The sequence below is a fragment of the Chroicocephalus ridibundus genome, chromosome 2, assembly GCF_963924245.1.
Source record: "Chroicocephalus ridibundus chromosome 2, bChrRid1.1, whole genome shotgun sequence".
NCBI lineage: Eukaryota > Metazoa > Chordata > Aves > Charadriiformes > Laridae > Chroicocephalus > Chroicocephalus ridibundus.
In genome coordinates, this window is record NC_086285.1 from 44618179 (window position 1) to 44640838 (window position 22660).

The window sequence follows — 22660 nt, forward strand, 5'->3', positions numbered from 1 at the left end:
TGCCCATAATGTACCTTCAGAAATCTTCTATTTCCATCTGCTTTGTTTTTATTGTTTGGATTAGCTATCTCATCACCCTTCAACAAGTTTTGACTTCTTTGTGGTCCAGAGTAAAATTAAAGGACTTCATTAAAACAACAATAGTAAAAATATCTAAACCTGAAGAGGAGCAAGTCTGTATGCTGCTCAGGCATATATAGTTTCTAGATCCATGTTTTGTCCAGATTGCTCAAGGTTTTGTGTTGTTTTTTGGTTTTGGTTTTTTTGTTTGCTTGGTTTTTTTCATTTCTGAAAGTATGATGATTGTCTCCTTGACCAGTCATGAAGTGTGAGAGTTTAGGCTCTCATTCCATTCTGAACGTCCTTGGTTTTGTCCCTGTGCAACATCTGAATAAATATTCAGGCTGCCACTGTTTGGATTCTGCTAAAGGATAGCCCCAAGGATAATGTAACTGAGGTTATTAATTGAAAATGCACACATTACTTAAATCCTGGGCTATTTTTGAAATGAACTGTGCGTATTCCTTTTGCCCCCACAGAAAACTGCTGAGTTCATTGAGGTTTCAGAGGGGTTCAAGGTGCCTTTCAGGACAGGGTCTCTTGGTAAGAGCTGCAACAAGTACAACCTTTTCAATTAGACCGAGCTTTATAGCGAGTTCATGATGGCCATTTCTGCCATGTGTTAAGACAGTAGGAGTTTGAAATTCCTGGCTATTTTTATTTTCCTCTTCTTTTGTGAAGATAAGAAGCCCTTATTATATGTGAACTGATGAAGTGAAGGTGTGGGGAACGTAAGTTCCCTTCCTTTCCTTTTTTTCTGCATTACAATGTTAATTAAAAATAATTACTGGGAACTATAAATAAAATAAAGGTTAACAAAAATAGAATCCCCATAGTGAGGTCAAAACCAAAAAAGACCAAAAGAATTCCTGGAGTAAATCCTTTGTTCTGTGATGAAGTCAGACCAAATTTGTACCCAGTGTAAACTGGTGTTCTTATCCTGGCCCTGGTGAAGACAAAACCCAAACTATCCGAGACTTATATAGCAGTAGAGTGTTAGCCTTTGTCTACTGCTGTATTTTTAAGGAGTAATCTTTGTAGACATAAAGGAATTTACTGTGTTCTGTAACCTTGTGTATGTTAAAGCAAGGTCCACTGTGGCTTCAATATTAATTCAAACAGCAGAACATAATCTAGGTCTCTTCTGTAATTAATATCAGCTGACACCATTGCTCTGGGATATAGCAGAGACTGAAAGGGCAGGAAGGGGAGAGCGCTCATTCAGTGGGATTAGCTCATATAGGAACCATGTGGCATCATATAGAGTAGTTCCTGCTTAAATCTTCGTGGATGTTTTGGTTCAGTGTATCCTGGTAATATGAGAACTATGAATGGCTCTGAAATCTGCTAAAGAGATCAGTCTTCGTGGGAATCAAAGAAATGGCGACGCTTGACGGGAAAGAAAAACCTCCAAAACCCCCTAGATTTTCTTTGTTATTCCAAGTAAAATTGCTAAAGCAAAGTCCCAAGAAAGGTGTACTGTTGGGCCAAGCGCAGCAAAGGTGTCCTGCTGGACTAAATATGCTGATTCAAGGCAATGAGGGAAGTACGTGAGTTTATTCCTCTCATTTGTTATTGTGTGTGTTCAGATCAGAGAAAAATACACGGATGGGTTAGCTTGGAGAAATCTGTATTCTTCTGAAGTTCTTTGTATCATGGACATTTCCTAAAAGCTTATTAAGAGGGGTGGGGAAGGGAAAAGAAACTAATCTCAGGTTAACGCTTTTAATTCAAAATGCCTTTGATCAGGAACCAAATGGTGGACATTAAGGATGCGTAAAGTAGATATAAAAGCAGAGGAACCTAATGCTGTGGACATGATTTGTTAATTCTTGCATTGAAGACATCTTCATAGTGATGGTGCTTATTAATGCTGTTAGAAACATTGTGGGGTTGCTCTCTGGGTCCGAAATGGTACAAGGCGGTGAACTTGCATTTCATTTGAGTGACATCTTAGTTTCTCAAATCAGTTGATTTGCAGTTTTGCACTCAGTTATATAAATATTACATCTTTGCAGTGTGTAAATATGGGCATGGATGTGCACAGGTTTTTTTCTCCTTTACCTGATATCATTAAAATTATTTTTATATTAATTCCCCATTAAAATAATCTCCAAATGTCTCCGATGGTTAAAAACAAACATGAAAGTTGCCCCAGTAGGCAATGAACTGATCCTCTTCTTACCTAGATTCTTTCATCAGGGAAGACAAAACTCTAGGTCAGCAAAAGCCCACAGCACTACAGAGAGCTCCATCTGGGATATGAACGTTCCCATTGTCAGGAAGAAAGGCAGAAAAATAATCTGCGTAAAGTAATAAATGAACACCTGCACTGTTCCCTGTTTTGAATGTGCCCGTCTTTTCACTGGCGTGTGACAGAGTGTCAGTGAGAGTTTCTCATCTCCTTTCAAGTTGGATGAACCTGATTTAATGGAAGATAGGGGAGGAGGCAGCGTTCTCAGACACCGCTGCTGAAAACATTTCTTCTGATGAATTTTAATTAAAGTCCTTGGGAAAAAAAAAACCCACAACAAAACAGGGAGCTCATAACAGAAATATTGAGTCTTCTGTGTAGTGGCGTGAAGGGCATGACTGTAACAGCCCCTTGTTTTGCTTACTGTGCAGAAGGGGTGTTGAGATAGAAAGAGGGCAAACACACTTAATGAGCTGCTTCTGACCTGTTCTGAGACGTGCGTGTTTCCAGTCTTTCCTTGTCCTCTTTCTTTCTCCACTTCTCCAGCGCATTTTGTGTGCAGCCAGTCAACCATGGCATCACTATCCATCCACAAGGCTATTGATACAAGCATTTAAGAGTCTGAAAATGCTTATGGCCAAAAAGCTGCCCAAAGGACAGGAAACGCTCTGCACGGTGCGTGTCTGTCAGACAAAGGCCTGGTTTTCTAATGTTGGTGTTGCTCCATGGAAGGGCCTTCATGACCATGGGGCTCTTGACAGCCTGAATTTCCCAAGCCCTCAAGGCCTTCTGTAAAACCCTGATGCTCCTTTTCAGCTTTCCAGTGAGGAGGCTGATTGATGCACTGGTGGTTTGACAAAGGTTCCTTCACTGCTGTCCTTTGAGTGGTTGTGGGTGTTTTTTAGTGGAAATAGTGAAAATCAAAGTTCTGGTTATGTTTGGTTCTTCTGTTTTGAAGCTCATCCATGTCTTTTAGATTTGTCTGCGTGTTTGATATTTGTTGTCCTAAATTCTGTGGTGTCGAGTTCAATGGGTTTTTCTGATTCATTGTCATTTGAGAATTTGATGGCAGCAGTGGGAGAGCAGAACCAATGGCTGTATTACCTGCGCAGAGAAGGAAGGTCTCTGACTGGGAATGTGGTTTACGCTCCTTAGGAGTCACCAACTTTTGGGAGAGGATGGAGACACACTGTTCAGGTTCTGACATTTGTGTAGCAGAAATGTTTCCGTAACCTTTCTCTAGAAGGTATGACGCAGATAATGTTCTGATCTGTTTGAGAAATACATTGTCCTAAAGCTTTGCTGGAAGGAAACAATACCAGCTATGCTTAATAACCCCCTGCCCCCACCCGAAGCAGAACCTGGGCACTGCTTCTAGCTAATGGCAAGAGCCCTAGAGCACGCTTGTAATTTCTGTACAAGGGGAAGTGGCAGGCCAACTTTGATGGCAAAGCTATTGAATATTATCAGCACGAAAACAAAAATGTCATTGTGCTCAGCCGCTAGACTTTCCCATACCGTTCCAAACAAGCATCGACAAGAGCTCTGTGCTATGCAGCATGCAATGTCCTTCATTCCGAGTATTTGGTAACTTCCCAGAATTATTTGTGTGACAAGCACTGCTGCTAGATTTGTGCTAAAAGCTGAGAAGTCTTTAGTGTTGGTTTTGTTTTTGTTTTTTTTTTTTTTAAATGTTCGCTAGAGAAGGAATTTCTTAGAATTTTTGCAACTACATCAGAGATTTTATGTCTGCCTCATTATAAAACAGAGACAGGAAAGATGGAATGCTTTCAGCTAATTTTTAAAAGATGTTGATCTGACGAAGATCTGAAAACGGTTTCTCTTTCTTTGGGCATGTATTTTCTGTGTCCCCATCATGAGCTCTAGGGAAAGTGGACATCCCTGGATTTTGGTTCTCTTGGAAAGTGCCTAGCCACAGCTCTGGGGGCAACCCCAAATAAAATAATGAAGGTAACGGCAATGTGGAAATATAGGTCCTATTCTGAAATAAACTCTCTGCCAACAGACACCCAGCCTCATAAAAGCTTTGTGGAAGCACAGCAGTCTGTTCAAATAGCAGTTATTGCAGGATCACAGCCATGTTATTGTTTCAGTGTAATACAGGTAATAAGTGCAGCATTTATGGCTATTACTGCCTGGTGATCACATTAAAAAAAAAAAACAACAAACCAGACATGCTTTCCTTACCTCAGCTTCCCAGTTCAGCATTTCTGTATACTCCTGAGGTTATAATCCAATTATGAAACTTCAATTATTTTCTGTAATTCACTGATTCAAGAAGAACATTAACTTTTTAGCTTCTTTATAGTAGGGAACTAGTAATTAAAAGGGATAAAATAATTCACAGATTCATAGAATTTAAGATCCAGAAGAGACCAAGGGATGGTCTACCGTTATTTTCTGGTTGATTCAGGTCCTTAAATTTCTCTCATTTGCTCCTAGACTGAATATAGCAATTTATTTTGATGTAAAGAATATGTTCCAGAAAAGTGCACAGTCTGGATCTGAAAATCTGAAAGCAACAACAAACCTACCACTGTTGCTAACGGTTTGTTCCTGTTAATCGCGTTCCCTGCTCAGAATTTCTGACAGACTTCCAAATAACTTTGTGGTTTTAATTTTTACCTGTTGGTTCTTGATGTAATCAGATTAAGGGCCTTTCAGATTCTCTCCCTCTCCCTCCCTCCTCCTCTCAAGTGTACCTATGCACTATAATCAAGTCACTTTTCAGACTTTTTTTCTTTAATAACCAGAATAGGTGGAGCTGTTTAAGTCTCTGATTATAAGACAGTTTTCTCCAGCCTGTGGATAATTTCAAGGACTGCAGGGGTTATTTAAATGTTTTTAAAACTAATTATTTGAGCTTAGAAATAATTTCCTCTTCATGTTTACGGAGATTTGTTGTTATGTGTAGTTTATGTAGCCATATCTGTTTGTATGTGTCCTTACATCTCTGTTCCTGGGCAGGAGAAATGATGCTCAAACGCTGCTGTGGTGTCCTAGCAGAAGTGTAGGGAGGTGCAATATGTGCTCTGTGGAGATCACAGTATGCTGGTGCTGGCACTGTCAGAAGCAGAAGCTCATCACTCCACCTCTGAGGTTTTGATTACCTTTAATTGTAAAACAGATGTTTGTCCGTCCTCAGCTTTGAGTAACAAAACTCCATACGATGAGAAAACTGCAGCAGCCTTGAAGCTTGATAAAAAGTAAGGAATTTGGATCTAAGCCACACCTAACTTAATCTTCTAGAACTTAATTTCTCTACTCATCTTTAATGTTTCGTCCCCTTTGCTTTACTTAAATCAACACCAAATTTAGGTTTGTCAATTAAATGGAGTATGGCTATAAAGGTTTTTAATTAGTTAACGATAATTTAGTGCAAATATTTCAATATAAAGTTTATTAAGTACCTTATGAACTGCATAACAAATGAATTCCTATCACATATACAAACATATAGCCGGTTCAAGGAGCCGAAGGATTCATATAGGGCACTCTCTTGACTCTCAGAATAAAATGAACTCAAAGCAATTGCTTCTAAATGGAAAGAAAAACTGATGGCTACAGTGGAACAAAATGGAATATGACCAAGTCAGTGGTGGGGTTTAAATCAAAGCAGGACAGTATATTCATGCCATGAATTTGCTCATTGCCTAACGTAAGAATTGGACTAAAGACGTGATTGATTGCAGGTCTTACAGATGTGGGAGACAGGCTATAATGATGCAGGTATTAGATACTATCAGCACTTTTAGGACTTCTAGTTGTTTCATGTCTATTTTCAGCAAGTGGTGAGAAAAACCTGGCTTTGTTGTAACATGGATTTGCAATTGTTAGTTCTTGTTAGGTTCCTGCATTTGTTGGTTGGTTCTTACTACGCTTAGAGAAACAAGAATTTCTCTTAATCACAAGACCACATCTGTTGTCCCTGCTGTGTCCCTGCCGTGCTGTTCCCATGGTATGTTGGGGACATGGGGCTGCTGTTAGATGAGCACTAGCAGCTAAATCACACGCTGCTGCTGGCTAAGTAGAGCTCTACCAGCCAGCACAGGAGGCATTTTGTGGTGAGGAAGAGGTGGGTCAGAGTGGCAAGAAGAGTGACTAGAATACATTGCAACTCCTTGGATGATGTTGTCTACCAGTACAGTTTAGTGTGTACCGAGCCAGCTATGTGGAACAGACTAAAATTCCTTGTCCACCCTCATTATTTTTTTCCATTCCCCACACCCCTCCCCATTTTCTTCCCGAGTGCAATCCTCCTCTAAAGAGGGATATTTCTTTACAGTAGTCAGGCTCATCATTTGCTTAGTAGGTGCTGGTTAGCAGTGCAAGGGTATTCATGAGGAAGCTTGTGTTAAATCTCCCTTTGGAAGCTGCCCTAGAATTGTTACAACTCACGTACACGTGGCATTTTAATCTCTCCGCAAAGACTCCTGAAAAGGATTTTTAAAGGACTGCACCACTAGTTAGTAGCTGTCACCAGTGTGTGAGGCACGCTCCCAGAGGAGAATTTAGCAGCCCTCTGTTGCACCTGGAGTCGAAATGTCGCCAAGTAAATACATCTCTATCTTTTCAGACTGCCAAGTCACGGCAGCACCGCACAGGACTCGGGATGTTGAGCTCGTGAGGGGGATCTTGGTACTGTCAGCAGATTCCCGGGGCTGGGCACTTTTTTCAGCCAGGGGACCTGCTGCGGCAGGCCGTCTGGTGGGGACGTCGAGGCGAGTTTGACATGCTGAGGGCTCGCGGGATTCAGGCCGTGTGCCAGCAGTAAAGTGCTCGTCGCCTCCTAACGAGGTAGCCCTCCAGTCCTGCTATCAGGAGGTCTGCAGCTGGTCTGCTTAATGGTATTTAGTAACAGTATGTGCAGTAAAGCATGCTCTCCTATTACACAGAAATCCACTAATGCTGGCATCAAGAGCGGCGGGTAATTCAATCACACCCACAAAAATGATATTAACATAACATTAAAGAGCTGTGTAGACTAGCAAAAGACAGGAAATTATGGAGTTCAGGCTTGAAACTTTATCCTTAACTCACCCATATTGTGCCGAGGTATTTGGAAATTTCCATAGAGCGTGTGATTTTATGGAACCTACAGCGGGGTGGATTGTCCTGTTTGTCTGCGGAGGATTTCCTCAGCTAACATCAGCCAGTATTAGTGAGAATTATATAAAGAAATCCTGGCACAATTTACAGAGCGTAGCTGGACAATGTAAGCTTTAAATATGAATTTCTTGGCTTGGACAGTGTACCCACCCCAGCATGTCTGTGCTGCATCAGGCGTTAGCTGTGTTGACTTTTTTCAGACCAAGTTGCAGTTCAGTAGCTAAGCCCCTCTCCCAATTTCAGAATCAATTTTTAGGGGTGCTTTTTTTCTGTTCAACAGTCACTAAGAAGGTTTTGTTTTAAATTTACCTTTTTATTTAAAGACACTGCTGCTATTTATTTGAGGTAAAATCATTAGAACTAAGCTGAATTACTCTAAAAAAAAAAAAAAAGGCAAGCTAGTTATGTTTTAACATCTTTGGGCCTTATTCATATTTTTCCTCATTTTTGGTACTGCTGAAACTTGTAATGCAACTCAGTAAGCAAGATAACTTCATCACATAAAAATCCTTGGTTGGAAATGGAAGAAGGTAAGGTGTTGACTACACCATCCTCTTCCATGCCGCTTCCAGTCTTCTATTGTACCTCTTTGTACCAGCAGGGACAAGGGGAAGTTCTTACAAGGACCCCATGGGTCAAGGAGGAGGCAGGGAGTCAATTTACAGTCTATCAGCTTAAGCTGTTTTGTGAGTACAGTCATTTTATTTTATCCATTGGCATCAGAGCCACCAAGAGCTAAGGTCAGAATTGTCTGTCACCCAAGGATGGGACTTCACTGCAATCGAATGTGAGACTGCAGATCTCCGAGAGACCATGCAGCCAGAAGGTACACCACTTCCAAAGCAGCTAGAACAGCAGCTAAAAAAGTGCAGCACCCAGATATATTCTTACATCTTCAGGCAGGTTTTGCAGGCTGTGCTGAAATGTATTCTGCCCTTGGATACCCCGATACCAGTGCCCAAGTAAAGCCAACTTGAGCTCAAGTCACATCTGATTTAGAGTTCATTCCCACATGGCTCTGGGACAGAGGCAGCTACACAATCGTCATTTGGGGGAGCTTAATCTAGTGCAGTGGAAGTAAAGAGTGACAGAAACCAGCAAGAATTATTATGCTCTCATAATAGGTCATTTGGAGATTTTGCATGGTATTTTCTGGAGGTGATGAACTCTTGGTACAGTTAAGCTCTGAGGTTGTTCTGATTTTCCCCACTGTGCGCTTTCTGTGCTAAGGAGCTGAGGAGGACTGCCACCGTGTCTGTCTCTGTGGTGAACAGGATGGTCATTAATGACCATGCATAGAACAGTAGGATGGCTGTATCCTAGGGGAAATCAATTTTCTGCAGAGAGCCGGGCTTGTAAAGAGTAGAAAATTTCCACTGAAGGGGAGGGGGGGAAGGGGAGACAAAATTGGCAGAGCAGGGATTAAAAAATACAAAGGCTTCAAAAGTGAGGGAAGCCTCAAAAGGCTTTCTGTTCAAGGTGGGTTGTTTTTTTTGGTTTTTTTTTTTTTTTTTTTTCTTCCTGTTAAAATTGAGCAGGTCTTGAACATGCTGATCTTAGAGATGGGAGAGAGAATGGCCGCCTTGAGAAGCTCTGGGGTAGGGGACATGGGGCTGGGAAGAAGGGTGCCTGGGGTTTAGACAAATGATGATTCTTTTTTAAAGTGCATTTGTCATTTAGATGGAGAACAAACATGCAGATCTGAATCAGTACTGTGCACGTAACTTCCTGAAGGAGCATCTATATTGCAGACGCTTCTGGGTTTTTGGAGCTGCGCTGTGAAAGCTAGGACTAGGTTAGAATTAGCTGAGGTAGCTCCATGCTTTCCGGTAGAACTGGTGTGTCTGTGGCGTGGAGGGGTCCTTGTGTTCCTCACCCTGTGCAGGAGTTCAGACTAGGGTTATTTTCTTCTGCCATTCTCCACTCTTACACATTTGTGTCTCTTCTCTGAATCAGAGTTTCACCGTGGCATGGAGTATCTCTCTCAACTTTGGGTGGTCCAGTGGCTATGAAAGTCCTCCCCCACACTGTAATAGTTTGCTTCTCTCTCTTATTTTCTGCCGATTTCCTGCTGCTTAAACCTTGCTGCTCCAGCCTTGCAGCTCCCTTGCAGACAGGCTGGAGAAGCTTGTTTTCCCTAGGATGTTGTCATTTTACTCTCATAACAGATTTTGAAAAAACTATTTCACGGGGGAGATAAGGGAACTAAACTGTAACTGGTGTTAAATATCATCATTCAGATAACAGCTCTAATATGAGTAAGTTTGCTTAGACTTTGTAAGTATGTTTGTATGTTTATATATCTTAAAAATGTAAGCAGACATAAATCTTTAAATCTCAAACAAGAGGATGATTCTTTTCTGACTCTGCTCAATATTAAAGGCTAAACCAGAGATAAGATAACATTCCCATAAACATGGAAGCTTGAACAAAGGAGCTGTTGTCCTGAGAATGTGGGAATTGAAAAGAAACTGAAGTCTGAACTTAGGAAATTGTCTTACAAAATGGAATGTTGCATGTAGAGTAACATTGAATGGTGCTCAGAAATTGCAGAACAGGGGAAATCCATAGATCTTTCTCTTGATCTCAGTGGTCTCTGGAGCAAGCCCAAAGAAAGCGAAGGGCAGAGGCACATGGGAAATGAATAGCTGGAGCGGACCTTTTCTTCTGCTTTGGCTTCTTATTCAAGGTGTTGGTCTTTTGAGAACTTCCTTTCTTGAAGAGCAGAAAGGGAAAGGGTCGGAAACTCCCATGGTCTGAGTAGGTGGGAGGAAAGGGTGCAAATGCTGTTGATGAATAAGATGTTTCAGGAATGCGTAAATACGTGGCCTGATGCTGCAAGTGCTTGGTTTATGAGAGTTGGCCATTGAGTACATTCAGGACTGTCCAGAGTATGAATTAAGTTGTTCATAGTTGTAAACATTTGCAGTCTATAGGTCTGTTTCTTGTAGAATATGTGTTTGACTCCATGAATCATAGAATCATTTAGGTTGGAAAAGACCCTTGGGATCGAGTCCAACCATCAACTCCACTCTACAAAGTTCTCTCCTACACCATATCCCCTCACACCACATCCAAATGACTCTTAACCACATCTAGGGATGGTGACTCCACCACCTCCCTGGGCAGCTTATTCCAGTGTCTGACCACTCTTTCTGTGAAGAATTTTTTCCTAATGTCCAGCCTAAACCTACCCTGCTGCAGCTTGAAGCCATTCCCTCTTGTTCTATCGCTAATTACCTGTGAGAAGAGACCAGCACCAGCCTCTCTACAGTCTCCTTTCAAGTAGTTGCATAGAGCGATGAGGTCTGACTGTTTCCATTTTCCATTGGTTTTGTGCTTTCACTGCTCCTGATGGGATGTTCAAAAAGCAGTCAGCTTGCTGCTAGAGGTGATCATTATAAATTTTCTGTTATTAATTTTTAAACCCAGCACATTTGGCAGATTATATTTTGGCTGCTGGAATATAATTTATCTGTATAGGATATACTTGCCATTTATGTGTGTGATAGGATAGCAAAGTGAGGGGTGTCAGCACTGGGGTTTTCATAAATCTTTAAATCCATCTCTTTTTGTAAAGCAGGGAATAGAACACAGGGTGGATTTGTTCATTGTTATTATTTTATTTATTTATTTATTCGTCACAAGGTTGTTTTCTGGACCCAAAACGTGCAACTGCCAAGCAGTGTTTTTTCCCTAGCTGAGGATGTTCACTAATATTTGATGAAGATGTTGCCCTTGGTGTTGCCAAGCCTCAGAAGTTTATTGCGAGGTTCACAATATTTGTTTCTTAAACCCTTAGATCCTGAGGCATGTGATAAGACGGGAATCTCAGCTTTCAATTTTTAAAAAAAATGTCGGTTTCTCTCCTTCGCGTCTGTAAAGAGAGGCATGAAAATACAACCCTGTCACAAAGACTTGAAATATATAAGCAAAATGAAAGCATATCTCAAATGTATTTATTTCCTAGTTATGTTTTAATACCAAAAGTTAATTTCATAACTTTTTGGCACAACAGCAATTGTCACTACTGTACTCCTTGTCCCATTACAGGAAGAATTGTGGATTTATCTCAGTGAATCACAGTTCTCTCTCTCAAAGTATGCCCAATACTTAGAATGAGGTCGGTTTTTCCACTGATTTGGGATTGTATCTTATTTAATTAGTTTATTTGAAGGCACCTGAAGCCAACAATATACAAAAGACCCATCTTGAGGGCTCCCAAACTACTGAAGCTCATTTGCTTCCAAATCCAGTGTTAGTGATCAGATTTCAAGATGTGCTCACTGTATTTTTCAGTGAGTCTTTCATTCCTGGGGTAAAATTTCTCAGCAAAAACATAAAATATTTAAATTCTTGCTTCTTCCTCCAGATCTGCCCATGTATATTTCAGAAAGGATGGGTTATATAGCACATCTTTTTTCATAGCTCTCCATCCAGGGTTCTGCCTGACAGGACCAACCAAGTGTCCTTTTAAGGACAGAAGACACTGAGTATATGAAGAGCGTATTTATTTAGTGAATCCCATGGCTTGTCTAACCCCTTCCTGATCCACGTTGGCTGTTTCTGGGTGCAAACCCAACCACAGCAGAACACAGCAATTGCCAATGTTGGCTTTTCTTCTGTAGGAGACTCACGGCCAAGGTGTCCAGTGAGAGAAGCTGGCACAAAGCCTGAGTGAGGAGGTTTTGGTTGACTAAGATTTTGTTTGTCTTAGGCTCATTGGTTCTCAGAAGTGCTGACTGATGAGCAGAGAGCTATGAGACATGCTAATTATGCCATTTTCCCTACCCCTTGATGTTATCTTAAATGTAACTTCAACGCTCAAAGACAGAAAATAATGAGGCAGCTGCTCTGTTGGTATAAATTGGGGCAGCCCATTGGAGCCAGAAAGGGGCTACCACGTTTCTGGAAACCAAGACTGTGATCCCAAGTGCAATTTTTAGTAATCTCTCCCTCTCCGAAGACATTTACCAGGCTGACACAGTGAGGCCGATACATTCAATTATGTCCACTTTTCTTTGGACAATAAAGAATGAAGAATCATTTATATAATAGACAAGGGCTCTACACTAAATATCTTTTTAAACCCGTAAATGTGTTTTTGTAACAGGTGACTCTTCATTTAATGCTATATTTACGTGCAGGTTTTAAAAGGATTTTGAAAACATAAAAAAGTTAACAAATGATTCATAAATTATCTAGCTGTATTGCATGTTAGGCAGCTTCAACTAGTCTGAATTTTATTGTTGACAAAGCTATCATTTATGGAGAATACCTGCTTTGGGACCTTGGCCTGGGAGTTGTGGTGAGTTACCAGCAAGAACAGATTTGTCCTCCTAAAACTAATTACTGTAGTAGTAGTTGTAGGCCTTGCATTGGGGAAAGCAAAGCACTCGCTGACTGGAAACATGCACTTGCGTGTCCTGTTTAAGTCTATTTACTGTATCAGGGCTGTAGGGAGGACTTTCCACACCAAACAAGCACATCAATTTATGAGCCTACAAACGTGCTTTAACCTTGAGAAACTTGGATTGTCCTGTTGTAAGTTCAACTGGGCTGCTTACATGCCTGAAGTTGTACACGTGCATGAGTATTTAAAAATACTGTGGACAAACAGCTTATCAAATCCATTTCCACACCGTCTCCTGCGGCTGTCTTTATGTTACAGACTTGCCCAAAGAAATGGACAAAAAATCTTTGCGTTTAAAAATATACTTGGTGGAGTTAAAATCTAAAGGAACTCAAAACCAGAGATATTCTGTCCCAGTCCTGCACAAACAATATGCACTTTTGTCCATGTAATTACGAAAATCCAAATCCATGCTCTTGTTATTTCTCCTTGAAAATTTCAGGCAGAGAAAAACATGCTCTCTGCATCACTTCTGTCAAACTTTGGCCGTTGGAAAATGAATACAACTCTGACATTCCAGCCCTGGAAAGAACAGGATTAAAATAAATATATTGAAGAAAAAGAAGGAATTCTGTGATGTAGTTCCTGAAATACGTATTTTGCAATGTAAAATTCCTAAGAAACTGTTCCTCTCAAAGTCTAAGTTGCTTTCAAAGACATCCCAAGTACCTGGATTTTTCTAATTTGTAAATAATGAAATGGGAGCTCTGTGAACTCAAGAAGTCTCACTCACACATTTGATTCAAATGGCCTCTGTGTGAACTCTATAAAATGCTTTTGCTTTGAATTATCAGTTTGAGTTCACGGTCCCTCGTGGTAGCTGGAGTTCTTGCTTTCTTCTTTAATTCCTTTCCTTTTTAATTCATTTCCTTGACTATTAATGAAGAGGAACCATCTGATTGAGACATATATACATATATTTTACAGAACGTTGCAGTCATAGAATTCTTTTAAGAGTAAATTGTTTTAGTGAAATGTCAGAAAATCTGCAGAAACCGAACGCTCTGAATTCCCTTGAATAATGAGGCTATTGTTAAATGATTGAATACTTTAGAGATTAATATCATGGTATGCTGGCATGCTGGTTCATACCAACTGTAATTTAACAATGAATCCTCCGTAAGTAAGCAAGACTGTGAATGAGAAATCAGATACAAGACAGCACAGCATGCAAGAACGTAAAAAGTAAATAAATTCTACACACAGGCATGATATGTTGGAGGTGGGTGGGTGTTTATTTCCAGAATATCTCAGATAATTAAGTTGCTGGATAGAGGAGGTTCTTCAAGTTTGAAGATCTGCTTAATTTTTTTCTTCCAACACCTATGAGCAATGTCTTTATAGTAGAAAAGATAGGTTTTGGATGTTCTGTTGTTTCTTTTTTTCCCCCTCCTGTTCTTTGAAAATTAGGATATGCCTGGCATTACCGTTTGTGACAGGCTGCAGTAAACTACATCTTATTCTGTGAAGGGTTTTGGATCCCTAAGCTGTCTTCTCAATAATGCATCCTATCATTATACAGAAAATTTAGCAGCACTGCTGAGTGTCTGCAGACAAAAGTTGCATTTTATTTTTTTTTAAGACATCTGAATTCTTGCAAATATGGAATAATTAGTAGTTGAAGATTTAATGATGGCCCAGAAGAAGGACTGAAGTGTTATGCATGAAATCACAGTTATTAATTTGTGCGTGAATTTTGTTTTCCGTAGTTAATTTAGCAACTGTAGAATATTCTGCTAATTAATTATTAACACTGGTTATTTCTTATGGCAGAACTGTGAGGGAAAAACAGCTTTCTAGCAAAGCAAAAAATATAGACCTCAGAATTTTAATTTAAATATGATATACAATAATGTAATCATGGTTTAAATAGTGTCAATATTCAAACATACAGATATTATATGAATATATACCAATAATTCAGAATAAACAGTGTTTAGAATGAAAACTGCAACTAAAAGCTGGCAACAAACTGGGGAAAACCACTGTAAAATGTCAGGCTTTTATGGGAAGTGCTACTTTAGTAACTGGCATTTTATTCTGTCTTGGGTATCAAGAGTGTGACAAATCTGTAGCCTTATTATAAGCACTGTGAATAGGATTTGAGCTTGTACCTACTGAAGGCAATGAAAAAACTATCTTTTATTTCTGCAAGTGGTGGATCAAGACACTTAATTTCATTTACATGCAGACAAAACCACCTTTTTTTTAATTTTTTTTTTTTGGCAAGGAAAGGAACAAGGCTACAGGAAACGTTACCTTTGAATTGCTAAAGTGATATACTTCTTACAGGTCTGAAAGTTCAAGTTCTTTATATTTCCAGAAATTTAGTATCTTCTTAGATTTTGTTTACTTTATCTTCTGTTTTACCTGGCTTAATTTCCCAAGTGCTGAAAACAATTACAGTAAGTCTTCAGAGCCTGTACGCTTTCATATGGGACTCTTTGTCCAGAGGTGAATATGTATAATGTTTAAGAATATGAATGCAGATTAGTTTGAATCGGGAATATGACTCTCTCTCTCTCTCGGTACTGTCTGTGTTGTCTTATAAATGCATTTCTCACTTGAATGTGAGATGCCTGTATTGTTTTAGTCAATATGAAGGTGAGATGCCTTCCTGTGCTTTGATAGCAGAATATTTTCGGGACACTGAAAAGGAAAGCTAGCATTTTAAAAATAGAGGCATTTTTTGATCGTAGGTGTTGCTACACAGATTCTACACAACTATTTCTACACAACTCTCCGTTGGTAGAACAAATACATAGCTTGAGTTTCAAAATTGCTGACCAACATTTTCCCTTACAGAATTCAGTACTTATGACTCAGGGGCCCTGAGTCAAGGGCCATTTTAGATGTACAACCAAAGGCTTTAAGAGGCCCCCCCTCCCCTTTTTTGTGGTGTTTTTGAAACTCTTGGATAAGTTGTTATTCTAAATTGCTGCACTAACTCTTATTATATGTAGTGAACGAATGAATTTTGTAAACCTGACAGCTAGACTGAGTAAGTTGACAGAGCAGCTGAGCGTTAAACTCTTCCAGAAGTACAGTCATGTTAATGCAGTACCCCTGGTTCCCTGCAACTACCTTCTTCTGCTTGTTCCCTGGGCCATGTGCTGGTCTGTGAAAACAAAAGGTGCTCTGAATGGCATGAATGTTGTTGTTGTATCTCTGTGTGAATTAAAGAGTTTAGTCTTAGCATTTCCTTTTTTAATTAAACATAAAATACAGAAAAACAACAACAAAGCAGCTCAATCATTGTTAATGGGTAGAATAGTAATGTGTTGTATTTTTGAGAAAAAATAGAAGCATTGAAAACGTCATGCAGTAGATGAAATGCTCAGAAATGATCATGCGAATCAGAACTATCTTTCTGAGTGAATTTCCCGTTTGTGTGTATTTGGATGTCCTGAGTTCATGTGGCAGCGTATTATAGGAATAACGTCTCTCTGAGAAACCCAGCAGCAGTTCCTTCTGTACTTTAGGCTTTCATAGTATGGGCTTTTTTTTTTCCTCCCAAAATCCATGATTTTCCTAATAGAGTCTGCTTTAAACAAAATGAACTCAGTTATGCTATTTATATATTAATTCACAAGAATGAAAGAGCCTCAGAGTTGCTTATCTAAATCCAATTACTGCTGGTCGAATTCATCCCAGTACAAAAGTTCCTGAGATAAAAGCATATATTACCTAAATGCCCAGAAATGCAGACTGTTTTCAGTTGGGTGAATTGTGCTCTGAGCAATGCGTGAGGCCTTGAGTGAACCCTAACACCGGGGATATAATTATTAAACTTTCAACTTGGAAATTACATGGTGACTCCGTTGGTTTTACCAAGCGAGGAAGAATTCTCTACACTGGCTACTTCAGTTTAAATCCCAAGTTTCGCATTTATTTAAAGCATGGAAACAGTAACTGGAATTGGGCAAAAGCTGTGTTTTGTACAAGTGTGTGCACTACCACTTTGACGATGAGGATGGCAGCATCTGTGTAGCACCGCGTCGGGCAAGTGGTGACAGACTCCGCTCCAGCGGCTGTTTGGCGTTACAGGACTAGCTGTGGCCAGCCCGAAGGCGGGCTTGAAGGACAGAACACGACATACCTATCGCAGAAGCTTTTGTTTTTCATAATGCCATGGAAAAGTCGAAAAGTTTGAGTGGCCCCAACCAGACTGGTCTCCCAGGAAATCCCTTCTTTGCCTCAGAGGCTCTCGGTGGTGGCTGTCCCTCAGCAGCTTCCCGCCTTGGCCTATTGCCTGGCAGCAGCGGGGTGGTGGTGCTGGTTCCTCTGTCCTGAGCTGGTCCCCGTCTGAATCTCAGTTCCCTCCCAACCCTGTACCCACTTGCTGTCCCCTGCGTCGCCGGCTTCCTGCAGGCAGAAACAGAAATGGCTCAAATCCTCTGTGTGCCGTGAGACAGCAAATTCACATCGGTGTGGGCAGTGGGAAAGGTTCCCGCATCTTGTAAGTGGTGTCACTTGCAGCTGAAGTGCTTCCTTCAGAAACTGTCTCCATTTTAACAGCAGTTATCAAATAACTTCCTGGGAACGACCGGGTCGAGCTTTGTCTGCGGTGTAAGTGCTGATCGACCGCCTGCCTGCAAGCTCTTGAAATGATCTATTGATACTGCAGCTTCGGTGTACGTTAAGGGTTTATTCTGCGTTGCTTGCATCTTTCATGAGTCTGCTGAGGAGTCAGAAAATGTGGGGTGCAGTGGGATGGGGCTCTTGAGAATGGTTTTTGACATAGCTCTGTAGCTGGGACTGAGCAGGGAGATTGTTTCTCTGTGCACAGCACCATGGGGTCTTCCCTTAGTCCTTCCCTCCATGTGACAGTGAAGTGTTTTTAAGTGACCTTGGTCATTTTAATAGTGGATATCAGATGACTTGAACAGTTTCACCCCAAGCCAATATATACAAGAGATGGTAAAAATTTTTAGGTTTTTTAAGGTATTTCTGCCCCCAAATTAATGTTCTCTTGCCATCTAAGAACAGCTGGCCCAGGTCAGACAGGAATTTGTTTCAGTAGCTGTGGAGGTGCCTGGTATTAAAACAGGGCCAGCATGCGATGATACTACTCTAGTACCCTCTCCCAGTTTCTGGCAGTATGGGGCCTACAGGGCCACAAATGTGTCTTTGCTTTTAATTTCGTGACAGGTCTTCCATCCTAGAAATTGTCTGATAGTTTTTTGTAGACATGTGCTCCGTGGGGCATCAGTGCGGGCTGTGGCAATGAGTTCCACAAGTAACTCTCCGTTCTGGGCAAGTACCACCTTATGCAGTTTTTAAACCTTATAATTTCCTTGCCAGTCCTTATGCACTATGTGAAACAATGAAGACACTTGGTCACCGTCTCACTGCATGGGTCCTTCTTTAATGAGTTGGAGTCCTAGTCTGTGTAGTTGCTCCTGACATGGAAGGTCGTTCAAGTATCTGACCACCTGGTTTTAAATGAAAATTATTACGTGGAAAAAACATTAAAATCATAATTGAATATAAGAGATTAAAAGGATTTAAAAAACAACAACAGTGTAAACAATTTTATTTATGCTTACTATGCCTTTAAATAACAATTGGGAAAGAATGTAATAAAAAAACTTACATGTTGTATGACTGGAAATCTTTTGAATAGAAATTTTGGTTCAGATGTTCAGTAGCCACATTGATGAGGTAGCCATCTCACAGATTCATAACATCTATTCCCTTGGATACTGTGATGATACACTCGTTGTATTGAAGGGTTGGTAATAGGCATTGAAATGAACTTCAGTCCACAATTACGTTTCTCTGACCGGAATTTTTGATTCAAAATCTTTGAAAGAATATCTCCGTGCACCGTAGCTCAGGAGGAAGTTAAATAGTGCTCATGTTTTGTCATGACAAGCAAATCGTACCTGGCATTTTTTACATTAATGGTATCTTATTTTGTAGACCAGAGGTGTGCAGGCCGTTGTGATCTCTTGTGATGCATGCTATCCTTATTTCTCTGGGCGTTCCCATTGAAGAATACGTTTTGGTATTTCTGGATGCATCAAATCACAATTGAAGGTCACAGAAACAGAAAGCCAAACAACTTTGGAGAGGAGACATAACTTAATACTGCTCTCCACACATGCAAGAAAGAAATATGACTACATTTGTAGGAAGAAAATAGCTTCCTGATTTCATGCAGCACACAAACCAACATTCGTCATCAGAACTGATGTTCTGATTACTGTGAAATAATTACTTGAAATATTTAGGAAAACAGTGTCCAAATTAATTCCAATTACTTTCTTGTGGTAGCGCTCAAGGTTTATAGCGGTAGATTAAATCGCGTGCATATGGCTAATTGCCTATAACAGTGTTTGTTATTGTGGTGCCTCTTACTGCTCTGATGTCTGCTTTTGTAAACGTGAAGGTGTGCACGTAACTTTACGTGCGGGAGGAAACCTCTTCTGAACTGAACGGAATTACTTCTGTGAGTAAAATCTCTAGTGTAACTAAGCATTTGCAGGATCACAGTATGTAGCAAATAGCTCTGGGAAATCGGTAATAAAAGCAGTGGAACCACAAATGCCTGCCTCTGCTGGCAAGAAACCTTAACTTTTAGCTCTCACATGACTTGGATGAAACAACATATCAATTCATTAGGAGTGGCTGGGCTGAAATGGAGGCTGGGTGTTAGTTTTTGTTGGCGGAAGTTTAGGTAGGGGTTGTGTTTTATTTGAGGTTGTTGTGGGTTAGCCGCTGATTTTTGTTGGATTCTTTTTCTATATATCTGTCAGAGGCCCTTTGCTGTACAAGATAGGCATGTTTTTGCATGTTTTTCATGTATTTGATTTTAAATCTAAATAAATCAAACAAATGAGGATGCACCGCACGGCCCAAATTTCCTGCTGGGTAAGTTGGCCCACTGAACAACCATAAATCACACTGGCAGAGAATTTGGCTTTGCCTTCTTAAGATATGTGCTCTAATGGCTTCGAGGCCAAAGTCAACTGCAGGTATTACCATGAAGAATTATAAAATTAAGTGGAACATAAGTGAGTATAAAGGCCCCAATTCTGGAAACACCTGAGGTTAGAAAAGCATGTGATCTCATGGTTAAAATTAAATCTGTTATGTGTGTGTTTCGAGTGGAGCCAGCTATGGCAAAATAGACCCACAACTACCTGCCCGTGTATCCATGATGGTAGAGCGTACAATGGATTACGCCTGCCTTCAGAGCACAAAATCCTGCCTATCTCCAGAACCAGCAAAAAAAAGTGGGGGTGTGGAGGGGAGGAAGGCTTGTACAGTCTTTATGGTTCCTAAAAGACGGCTGAATTGGGGCTCAAGTTAGATTGCACAAACTGTTAATGCCTTTAGGTCAGTTCGCCCTCCTTCTGACTGGTTTCAGTCTGAAATAAAAGAAAGCAAAGCATGTTTTTCCTCCCCCAAATGAAAGTCAAATGGAAACAAATGCTTTTGCGGGTTCTTAGGGAAGGGAAAAACAGTGAAATGGAAAGTCTCACTTTGCATCAGTCACGAAAACAGAGTAAAGAGTGATGGAGAGACAGTGGCCTTTATCTAAAGCTGAGTGGTTACGTGTCTGTCACAGCGTGGAAACTTCAGCTGAGAACTTTGTCAGGCACAAAATGGCCTCAAATCTTCTTTGCTGATACCAAAGAGTATGTTTAGGCAGGCTGTTCCCAATCTTTCCTGTTGGAGCTGCTCCCCCTTCATGAGATACTTCAGTGTTTGCTGGGTTGCAGACTGAAACCCAAAGGTCCCTTTTCCTGTATGGTATGGTATGATGGTACCATTCCCTCTTTGTCTCCTTGCCTTTTTTTTTGGTGTCTTTTTCCTTTTTTCTTTTTTTTTTCTGGTGTACTGGGTATGTTTACAGACTGAGAGGACAGAGAAGAGCGTGGCTTTGAATATGTAGTACAGTGCTCTAGCTGTCCTTTTCTGTATAGTAAGAGACAGGATTTATTTTTCCTTAGGCAGAGAAGAGAATTGCAGCAAGACTTTCCACATCCTGGTTTCTGGACTTTTACTAACACCAAATTTGTGTTGCTGTTAATAAAGATTAACCAAATAAAAATTGGTCTGCCATACATTTCAGTGATTTAATAATGAACTGTTGGTTATTTTCCATGGGTGTTGCTTTGCCCTTAGAAAATACAATTTTATTATAATCCTTTATATGTCGTTCATTGATGGTGAAAGTTGCGTTCCATGGAAAAGTCTTCCAGATGAAAGCCCAGCCTACCAGAGTATGAGTAATGCTTTCTTAAAAAATCTGGGAAAGGTCATTTTAGAAGGAGTTATTTTCAGTGAAGCGGAGACCAAGACATATCAATGACTTGAGAAATAGAATTATTTTCCTTATTCTTCTCAAGTCTTATATTCAGTCATAAATGCCATCTTCTGTGATTTTTTTTTTTTTACCAGGGTTTTGTGATACTTACTATTAAGTCTGCAGTTTTAGTCTTAACCTCGGTGAGGTAAAGACAGATACCTATTTTATGGTCTAGTTGCTTAATGCAACAAGTTGTAGCTGCCTGAATTCCCTCTTCATCATGCTTAGTCTATTAAATTGCAGTGCAGTGCCGTGCTGTCTGTGGGAGGTGGTATAAATTCAAATAAGTATTAACGTTTATCTTGGAAAAAGCTAGGAGACGCACGTAAAACTCAAAGCTTCTGTTTATCCAAAACAGAAGTTTAGAGTTTATATGTGCAAGCATGGATGCACACATGAGCACAGTTGTGTGTGCACGCATGTAAAAAAATGACCGTAATTCCTGCGTTTTTGTTAATCCTGGAGGAATCTTGTCCATCTGTATTGAAACAAACCTTGTTTGGCAGATAAAAATGCAAGAAATATTTTTAAGCAAGCCTAATTAATTTAACCAAAGAAGTATCTTTGCTAGTGCTGATGTCCTGAAATCCTTACTATAATCGGCATTTATGCTGGCAGTACAGCACGGTGACCAGAGATGGTCAGGGTGTGGCAAATGACCAGCGCTTTTCAGTGAACTTGAAAGGTGTCTGTTGAACTGCAGCGGCAGGAGGACCCTCTCCAGCAGTATCAGGCAAACATTTTTCAAGAGCAGTGGATCTCTTCCTAGTATATGTGTTATATGTGTGCAAAAGTAACTACGTACGTTATTAAAATATGATAACGTGTATTTCTGGTTTTTGTTTTCTCCGTAGGTATGGGAAAATTGTATCCACAAAGGCAATTCTTGACAAAAACACAAATCAGTGCAAAGGTACGTGCAAAATGTCCACCCTGTGAGTTCATTGTCTGTCTGAATGATTGACTGGTGGCTTGACTGCCAAGGCTTTGCCTCCAACTATGCAATCAACATAATGTACGGTATATTACAAACATATTTAATAATGCCAGAGCTTTGAGTTGTGTTTCCAGTAACATTGCTCATTAATTTTTTTCATTAACAAACAAAATGAAAATCACAAATCAGAACAAGTATCAAATTGCTTCAGCAGAAAAGTAAATTACCTTCTAACCACATAGTGCTGTCTGATTTGAATGATATCATCAGTGATGCAAATTGATTTCCTATATAAAAATGTGAAACCTTTGGGAAAAGTTTCCCAAGCAAAACCTTGTTTAATTTTTCTGATTTTGTGAAGTCTTGGCCTATGCTATTGGAAGAAGAAAATATTCTTTGACACAAATAGATCCACAAGTTGTGATACCAAGATATAAAAATGATTCCTCTTCCAGTTTTATGTTCTTAATTTGTCTGCTAATGTATGAAAACAGTTTTTAGTGAACTGTAGCATGTTTCGTGTGTGTGTGTATAGCCATATTTGCCTAGATAAATATTGACTAATATGTCTGGTAGTATCTCAGGACTAAAATTATTATTCATTTA

The 22660-nt window shown here is 40.1% G+C and overlaps 1 protein-coding gene across 4 annotated transcripts in view; it reads left to right on the forward strand.

Annotated features, from left to right (window-relative positions):
* RBMS3 (RNA binding motif single stranded interacting protein 3) overlaps window positions 1-22660 on the forward strand; it is a 609999-nt gene that overhangs the window by 261563 nt on the left and 325776 nt on the right. For all 4 annotated transcript variants that reach the window (XM_063325233.1, XM_063325234.1, XM_063325235.1 and 1 more), the window contains one exon: window positions 21972-22030. In XM_063325233.1, coding sequence (XP_063181303.1) covers window positions 21972-22030 — 59 coding nt within the window. The remainder of the gene's footprint in view (window positions 1-21971; window positions 22031-22660) is intronic.